Source organism: Rhopalosiphum maidis, chromosome 2 (genome assembly GCF_003676215.2).
Source record: "Rhopalosiphum maidis isolate BTI-1 chromosome 2, ASM367621v3, whole genome shotgun sequence".
Lineage (NCBI taxonomy): Eukaryota > Metazoa > Arthropoda > Insecta > Hemiptera > Aphididae > Rhopalosiphum > Rhopalosiphum maidis.
In genome coordinates this window covers 64,280,516-64,290,124 of record NC_040878.1, presented here as the reverse complement: position 1 = coordinate 64,290,124, position 9,609 = coordinate 64,280,516, and the positions used below count along the sequence as shown (strand labels likewise).

The 9,609-nt window shown below is 29.1% G+C and overlaps 2 protein-coding genes across 5 annotated transcripts in view; one reads left to right on the top strand and one right to left on the bottom strand.

The window, feature by feature from the left end:
• The first annotated feature begins 366 nt into the window (after positions 1-366).
• Positions 367-1,350, top strand: LOC113554501 (uncharacterized protein DDB_G0283357-like). The gene has a single exon (XM_026958381.1). It carries the CDS (start codon positions 422-424, stop codon positions 1,337-1,339), a length of 918 nt encoding a protein of 305 aa, XP_026814182.1. The 5' UTR covers positions 367-421; the 3' UTR covers positions 1,340-1,350.
• Positions 1,351-1,897: 547 nt separating this feature from the next.
• The window catches only part of LOC113554903 (protein sickie), a 77,979-nt gene continuing 70,267 nt past the window's right edge, over positions 1,898-9,609 (bottom strand). Inside the window, exons 26-37 of one of the 4 annotated variants that reach the window (XM_026958996.1) lie at positions 6,337-6,420; positions 6,068-6,212; positions 5,835-5,947; positions 5,383-5,579; positions 5,144-5,312; positions 4,965-5,082; positions 4,701-4,900; positions 4,353-4,600; positions 3,641-3,787; positions 3,131-3,561; positions 2,782-3,053; positions 1,898-2,621 (exon numbers count right to left, since the gene is read on the bottom strand). In XM_026958996.1, coding sequence (XP_026814797.1) covers positions 2,517-2,621; positions 2,782-3,053; positions 3,131-3,561; positions 3,641-3,787; positions 4,353-4,600; positions 4,701-4,900; positions 4,965-5,082; positions 5,144-5,312; positions 5,383-5,579; positions 5,835-5,947; positions 6,068-6,212; positions 6,337-6,420 — 2,229 coding nt within the window. In that variant the 3' untranslated portion in view covers positions 1,898-2,516. Of the gene's footprint in view, positions 2,622-2,781; positions 3,054-3,130; positions 3,562-3,640; positions 3,788-4,352; positions 4,601-4,700; positions 4,901-4,964; positions 5,083-5,143; positions 5,313-5,382; positions 5,580-5,834; positions 5,978-6,067; positions 6,213-6,336; positions 6,421-9,609 lie in introns of all 4 variants that reach the window. The other 3 variants (XM_026958997.1, XM_026958994.1, XM_026958995.1) reach the window with 3 other exon arrangements.

The window sequence follows — 9,609 nt, the reverse complement described above, 5'->3', positions numbered from 1 at the left end:
TCATTCAACAGGAATTAAGCCAAGTATCTACTTTAAATATATTTTATTTGGTTACAAGGCCACAAGAATGTAGGTAATAAAAATTATTGTTTATTTAGGTATAAAATGGAGTGATAAAAATTCTACAGCATCTACAATGAACCTGGAAATAATTTGCAGTACTCCAAACACTAAGAAAGTACATAGCTTCGAAGTTAATCCACTAATAAGTCCAATAAAAACACAAGAAAATCATAATTTGCCAACTGATTCATTTTGTGATGAAGACAGTGTCTTAATTCAAAATGTTCCAAAAAATAATATTGTTCTAGATAATAAACAAATAGTGACATTACCAAGAATATTAGAACTTAGTGGTTTAGAAATTTTGAATACTTCACAACAAACATTTTCAAGCATAGAAGATGGAAATATATTAAAAATGAATTACTCAAACAATAAACAGAGCGATATAATATTTATATGTAGGGACCCCAATTATTTTCAACATGAAAATGATACTTCAAAATCAAATACTAGTTTAATAAGTAACATGTCAAGTCAAAAAGGATCACATAACAGGGGAGAAAAAAAAACTAGTGATAGAAATACAAATTCAATTTATTTTGAAAATGATTTAAAAAAAGTAAAATACAAAATAACAGGTTTAAAAAAACGACCAATTCCAACTAAAAAAGAAAAGAGTACTATTGTTTTAAAACAAAGTTTAAGTGAAAAGCTTAAAAAAAATATTTCACTCTTCAAAAAGAATAAGTGGTTTAAAAAGTCAATAACAAGTCAATCAGTTAACAACAATACATCAAACAAAAAACAAATTAATTACAATATTCAGAAATCAACTTCAGAATCATTGACTAGGATCAATAAAACTTTCAATATTTTATTTTCTGATTTTGATATGACATCACAAACACAAATAACAATGAAGCATAATCAAAGTAAGAACATGCATCATAATGAAATAGAAGATTCAAGTTTAGAGTATAACCCAACAGACGAAAACAATGTGAACAGTTGGAATGTGGAATCACAGAATAATAACAAAGAAGAGGATAGCATATCATATATTAATTCTTCGACAAAATCCTCTAATAAACTAAATGATTATGATCATAAAATAAATGAATCGAGTATTTTCCGTTCAAGTTTGCCCACATTTAGTGACACTAGCATTTCGTCATCAAATTCAACAATGAATTCTGATAAATTAATTTCTATTCAACAAAAATTTATAAGTTGGTCATATGATAGTTCCAATCTAATTGATAATGAAGAAAACTACACAAAGCAAAATGGAACTGTAGTATTCAACAACACACTTTCAAAGGAGTACAATTAATTTTATAAGAAATTATAATTACCTATTTAATTTTGTGGAATTTTTCATTAGTGAATAACATAATCATTCATGATATTATGCAACAAATAGTTTGACATATATATCAAATAATATTATAAGTGTAAAATTACTATAATTTTATTTTCATTATCATTATTAAATTTGCTTACTGTTAATAAAAAGAAAACATCAAATTTAAGGAAAACTTGGAATAAAATATTTAGAAGACTATAATACACAGGAATCATAAATTCATAACAGAAAGTATATTGTCACATTTCTGATAGTACAAACTAAAAAGTATAATTTATTTTGCTTTTATTAACAAATAAAAATTTGTACTACATGATACATATAAAAAAAAACATACAATATATTAATACAGAATAATATTGTTTATAAATACAAAAGCAATTTTTAATATTAACAATAACAGTTTATTAAGCAAGGTATTTATCTACAGTTTTATTTATTAACAAGTAATAATAAGCAAATAAACTATAGTAAGAAAGCACCAGGAAATTTAGATTTAGTAAACAATTTTATATTTTTTTCTTATCAACTAGTAAAGATGTTTAATTTTTCATTTAAATATCTGGAAACAATAGACTAGCAAATAATCAATAAATTAAGGAATTGTAATCAATACAAACATTTAGATTGATATTACAGGGAAAAATTATTGTGTATTCAAATTATTACAAAAGTACATTTTCGGACGGTTTAAATAAGATAATATATTTAAATAAATAAATAATGTAATTTTATTTTTATTGTTAAATTTGTTTTAAAAATAATCATGACCGTCTTTGAGCACATTGTATATCTGTATTCTGTTTATTATAATATATAGTATAGTAAAAATGTTTTAAAAAAAAACTTAAAAGGCAGTAATTTAGTCTTTTGAAAACAATATTTATTGTCTGTACCAAACGGAAATATTAAAAATATAAAAATAAATTAGTTTGTATAAAATGTTGAGCTTGGAAATGTATTATTTTTATCATTTTTAAGAAACAACAATATTCTGCCACTTATTAGAGCATTTGGATTTATTATTATTATTTGGTAAATATAATGTCTTTAGGACTTGATTACCAAAAAGTAATACATTTTGGTAAACACAACTTAAAACTATAATAAATTATAAAATCACAAATAAATATATTTTATGAGTTCATAGTGTTGCCAAAGTTCCATTACTATTAGGCAAGTTAATGTCAGTGTCATTTTGAGGACTAGAGTAATTTGCAGCTTCTCGAAGAGTCATCAACATATTTAACTAAATTAAAAAAATAAGTACATTTATTAAAATTAACTTCATTAAAAATTATTAATTATGTATGATAACCAGAGTCAGAACTTTTATGCATTATATGATTTGCCCATTAAATGTTCAATTAAAGTCCTTGCCCTGATAATAAATAATTATTCAACTATACCAATGGGTCATTATCCTGTTCTAAGTCATAACCAACATCTTCTGGTCGTATTCTAATGAACGTTTCTATGGTTTTATGTACTGCATTTGACCAAGGATATGATTGAATGACAAATGAAGCTGGGTCTTTCCATGCTGCTCTTTTTCCGTACAATCTAATGCCTTCACGAATCATGTCCATTACATATGGAACTAAAGAATAGTTCCATAAATCTGAAAACCACATTTGAGATGTTTCTAAATCCATTGGACACGAAACAAATAAAATAGGTCCTAAAACACAAAAAGAAAAAATTAGAAGTATGTACATCATTTGTAAAAATAATACAATCTATTCTTGTGAAAATCACCTAGTGTAACTTCAGATGAGCTATGGATCTCGAGCAATTGATTCAAATGATTTCTAACTTCAGGAATCCATTCTACAATACGTTTTAGCTGCGCATTTCTTTGGCCAAGTCGACATTCGTGTTCTACAAGTTTACGTCTCAAATGACGACCCAGGAATCCTTTCATTGGTTCCATGTGGTTGGCACAAAGTACCCATCTGAAGTTGTGATGTAATTGAAGACTAGTTGTTGAACATGTTGACTGATTAATAGTTCCTATTATATAAGGACATTTTGGACTTTGAAAACCATTGAACACATCTGGTAAAGACAACGCTTTATGTAAATTGTCTAAGATCACAACACATGGAATTTGAGAAGAGTCACTATCAGCTTGATCTGATATTTCAGACAAATATTGTTGTAAATTTTTATTATTTGTCTCATCAACACTAAAACAATATTTTAAATAATTTTTATATCATGTAAAATTTATTAAAAATATTAATACTAATAAGAAATAGGTCTAACCTAAAAGTAACTATAGTTGAAGAGTTGCATTCTTTTCCCATTTTCATTACTAGAAACTCAGCAAGTTTATTCGATAAATAAGACTTGCCAGTACCGCTAGGTCCACATAATATTATTCTATGATGTTCACTTAATAAAGAAACATATCTAAAAATATAAAAAACACAATTATTTTTTTATTCCGTAAGTGTTTACAAATTAGTAAAATACTTATATAAATAAAAAACTTTATTCAAATTCCAATAAATAGAACTAAAACATAATGTAATACTACAGTGTTTCTTAAATTTTTTGATATCACGGAATACCGCACAATATTATTTTTACGCGGAGAATCCCTATGAAAATTATCTTTAAAAAAGAGAGTACACAAAACATGGTGACTGAGTTTTGCAGAACACAATTTAAGAAACACTGACATAATAAGTAGGGATAATCAACCCGCAGCCTTGGATAATTTATGGCCAGTGAAATTTACCACACTTCTACAAAATAATTTATATATTTATTTATATTTTTTTTTTTGTATTGGATCTAAATCTAATACAGGGATATATAATTTTATATGTGGCTCATAATTATAATACATTTCCAAAGTTGGCCCGCAAGATCATTTGGGTTGGCCACTATATAAGATAGAATTTATCAAACGTACAAAGAAAAATTTATTTTTATGTAAGTATTTTTTTATTCAATTAAATGCAACCAGTACCTCTGGAGAATACTTTTTGGTATGAGAGTATCAAATGCTAAAGCATCTAAACTTCCCGAATGCATGGCACCTTTGAGACAAATAGAAATATTTGAACCATTAGTCATACATTCATATGGAGACTTATCAGGAGGCTTATATTCTTTTGTATTTGATATATATCGTATTATATCTTCAACATGATAGCTCCATATTGAGTCAACACAAAGTCCTAGTTTAGTCATTGGATCAATACGTTCTACATAATCCTTAAAAAATTCAAATGATTAAAGTTTAGTACAATGTTCCAAGAATAAAAGAAAGGAGAATATTATTATTATATGTAATAAATAGGTATAACATTCTTACTTTGAATCCTTTGACAACAAGGTGGTCAACCATATCCCATTTTGATTTTGGTGAAATGGGTAATGAAGATATTATGCATGTTTTAGTCTTATTTTCTTTGTACTTGTTGTAACTGCCATGACTACCAAGGAACACGTTAAGTTGGACCAACATAGCATCTGAATCTAATGAGGGTAATAACGCTTCTGTTCCTTCATCACCTGATAAAAAATTATTGCATGGTAACAAGCACAAATTTTATATACTTAACATTTAAAAATTTACTTTGAGTGTGATTTGATATAGGTGGGGACTGTAAGGAACTACAACTGGACTGAAGAGATTGATTTGTTACAATTTTTTGTAGTCTTTCATTGTCTTGCTTTAAGTTCAACATTTCATCCTGTAAAATAATTTCAATATTGAAATATACTCACAAGGAAAATGCAAAAATTATAATATACCCTCATTTTAATCACTGTATCCTTTAAGGATTCAAGTTGATGTGCTGAACTCAAAGCTTCTAATCTAATGTCGGTAAGAACGAGATCTTTTTCTCTGAGCTGTTTTCTAAGTTGCTCCACCATTTCTGGACTTGAATCCTGTTCAGCTCGTTCACAATCATACAAACTCCTAGAAATGTTGATAAAAAAAAAATACAATAAGTATAAATATTGATTAAACACAAATTTGAAGCACACACGTCGTTGATGAATGGCTGTTCTTGAATCCCAATCCGTTCGCATGTGGAGTATTGAGCATAGGTGATGACGGTGCAGACATGTCAGATAGAAAAGCACTCTGATGGTTACGGGCGATGTGAGCTTCTTCAGCATCTGACAACGAATTGCTGCGATTCTTTTTAGATCGCGAGAACGCCTTGCTAAATGAGCTACGCAACTACAATTTCAAATTGGAAAATAAAAAGTATAAATTATTATAAATTATAATATCCACCCGTTTCATTAATTTTCGCAGTTCAAAATCGGACGGTGTCAAAACAAAATAGAAACCAATCCTAAAGCAAAATTTACATATTGGCCCGTTAGGGGTGTTGTATAAAAAGAATAATAATTAATAACTATGTACAGGAGAAGGGGAGAGTTTCTTAAATTCTTTTAACACCGATCATCGATTAAAATCTAGACATCATACGGATATGTTTGGTCGTACCCATCCTCTTTTCTTCTTCTTGTCGGCCTCGGATTGCTGTGCCGAACTGGACGCACTGCATGCCGACGACAAGGAATTCAAACTTGAAACCGAATCTGTCGACAATTGACGGGAAATGTTATTGCCTAAAGATGACAGACGAGGGTATTAACGCGTCACTGATAATTAAAGTGGTCACTGATCAGTGCGGATCATTGAAAGAACGAATAATTTACCAGTGCTAGAATCGGCAACGGAATTGATCGTATGCCGCCTTTGATGATTGTTACTACTGCCACCGTTTGGATGGTTTCCCAAATCGGCGGCGCTTTGTTTCCTCAGCATCTCGACGGTTTGACGCAGTTCGTGTAGCTCGTGATCCTATAAGCGGAATAGCATACGGTTCGACGATTAATAGTGATCGAACTTTTTTTTATAATATTGTTTGAAATTTAAATTTATCAGAATTTATAGCGAGGGTTGAAAATTAAGGAAATATATTTACCTTTTTCTCGGCCGTGGCTGTCAACTGTTGCAACCTCTGAGTCATGTTCGATAAAGACTGCTCGAATGCAGACACCACGTGCGCCTAGAACAATAATAAATAATGTTTATTAATCATAAAAGAAAAAAGTCTAAACTCTAAAATCATAATTCCTTTATGAGCGCATATAAGATTACAATAATAATAATGTTACGTGAGTGGCGGATTGTAAATATAGGGCTGTACCGTGTTTAAATGTTTACATAATGTAAACGTTTATATTTTTGCGTATTATTTATTCGAAAATAATAAGCGTATCAAAAATCCATCCACAATTTCAATTTCGCCTGTCATATAACAATGTACCCATATCGCAAGCAATACTATTATGTTTCAATTATCGATAGTGAATGTCTTAAAGTAAGTACATTAATGTCATTTATTTTCATGTAAAAGCTGAATATAATTACATGGTTTGTCGACAATAGATTAGGAAATGTACCTGTAGTTTGACGATGTTAACCGTAGGTAAACAATAACATACTATAGTAATATACACACAAATATGTTTACCAATTATTAATATTTAAATACATAAACATTTGTCGGATTATAATAATATAATTATTGGAATTCGAAAAACAAATTATCAGGTATTAATAATATTTTAATCCTGGAAAAAAAATTATATTTTTGTATATCATTTAGTAACAACTAGGCTTATTATAATTTATAAACAAATCGTAGCAATATTGCATTCGAAATCGTCGTTTAGTCGAAAATAACGATCAATGTATTAATTTGTACTATTCGCTCCAGTTGCATTCCGTTCAAGGCGAACTGATATTATACACGTTGGCGATGATTATTATATTATTACTGCTGTCAAATTTATACGGTGAGTAATTCAAAAACAATATATAGGTCAAAAAAACGCCGAATCACAATATTTTATAATTTATACAATATTATTCTACGTTCAATACTGCAACTGGAGGAATCGAGAAGAACGAATAAATTGTCGTTAGCCTTCGTCGCGCCCAACTGCAGTCGGTGACTTACCAGTTAATTAACGGTTGATTTCATTCACATACTCATTTCCAGCGAATATCGTCATAGCAATATAACACCATTACACCCTATACAAACCGAACGTAAAAGACCTCAATTTTTCCAAGTATCAAGAATCAAGAGACTACTCACCGGGTACAGACCAAACAGATCATAGTTTACGTGTCATGTTGTCAACATCGACTACATTGCACACAATATGATAATGATCATACAAATTGTCAATGTCGAATAGAAATACAGCGGTGTATCAATATGTTAAAATTATTGTTAATTGGACGTTTAACCTAAAAAAGGCATTGCGAATAAACAAAATAAATAAACAGAAGCTCGACAGAAGCAACATGATTCAAGCAAATAAAACAAATTGTCACACCTGGAAGACTTCGGTTCTATATACATTCGTGTACACGTTTTCAAACAAATATTGTTTAACTATATTATATAGGGCGATTGCAGTCGAATAATATATAATTCGAGACTATACAGAGAGATAGAATAGAATGTGTTATTAATCAGTTATGTACCTACATATAACGTAATGAGTAATAATTTATAAGCATAGTGGAATTGATTAAAAATGATTTGATACACTAACATTATAAAATAAAATATCAATGGTAATGTAGATTTTTTTCTACTAAAGATATCTTATTATAGGTATATAAATCCGAATAAATAATTAAAAATTTAGGTTATTTAAAACGTGGCAAATATATTTTACCAATTAGGTGGCGTACGATCGTGGATCATTAGTATAGGTATAGAATATAATTTATAATATTGACGATGCATGGCAGTATCACGCGTCATATTTTAGCGGGGAATCATTTATTTATAACACGAAAATATTTATACATAATGTAATATTGTACAATCAAACAAATTTATCATCCGTAACTATTATAAATTTTAATTAATATATATTTATATTGCATGTAAGTATACTACACTACTATACATATACATTATGTCAGTATAATACTCTAATACACTGTGAAAAGAGGAGGATGTAAGTTTCGAGGGACGACAGAGCTCTGGCATGAAAACACTAAGCGAAACTGTGTTCTACTATCAAATATTATAAATTATAATATTATAAAGAGTATAATATCATTACTGTAAGAATATAATGTATTAATGTCTAATAAAATAACGATCCTTTTCGTCCATTACAAAATATCAGACCTATCTTCAAATCCCGAACACCACCGCAAAGCAGAGCACTTGAACCGCTTCTATTTTTAAAGCACTACTCTTGACGGCTGCATGTATGTATAATAATTTATAATGTATAGATACTGCACTACTACATATTTTATAACATAAATTATACATATATCGTAAAACGAAAACGTTTTTATCACTTTTATATAATATTATATCAAATACCGTATCTATTGAGTATAATAATTAATAACTAATAAGAAATAAGATTATAGTTTGGTCGTCGTTACTCGTTAGCCTGGAAATATTTCCAAATACCTACGTACAATCTTGAGCCGGCGACGTTGTCCATGGGGTCGGTATATGTACACGAAAAGGAAGTCCCAGCCGTTCCTAGTATAATTATTAATAAACCTAATAACTGTAAACTATATGTATGTATGTACATATAATTAAAATACCACTCATTCACTTATCGCTACTTCTCAAAAACTACAAAACATAAAAACTTTAAATTTGGAAAAGTGGTTTCTCTAACACTAATATTATATCACATTAATATACATACATCTATACATACCCAGATATCCTATAGTAATAGAGTCGAGTGGAGATTATGTCTCATTAATATATTTGTATTAATTATAGACGAGCACACACACTACGCAGAAAACCATTTCGAAAGAGATACCAAATTTTTCGTCAATCCTCATATTACTATAGAGTATATACTGCTGCGGTAGCGTACATATAACCACAACGTATGAACCCAAATACCAGATGACCATCGATGTGTCTAGATTCTCCGGACGCAAACGTTTCATTTGAATTGCCGAATATTATATTATACGTAGTGATGGTCGATTAACGCGAAAAACACCAAATAAGATATCGCATTGACAGAGCAAATACATTAGAGTTATAAAAAGATGGGATAAGGTAACAAAAACCTAAAATTCAACGCTAAATTTGAAATATATACAAGTATAATATTTATATATAAGTGGATTGACAAGTACATAGTATACAATCCTACAACGAAACGCGGGCACAAAA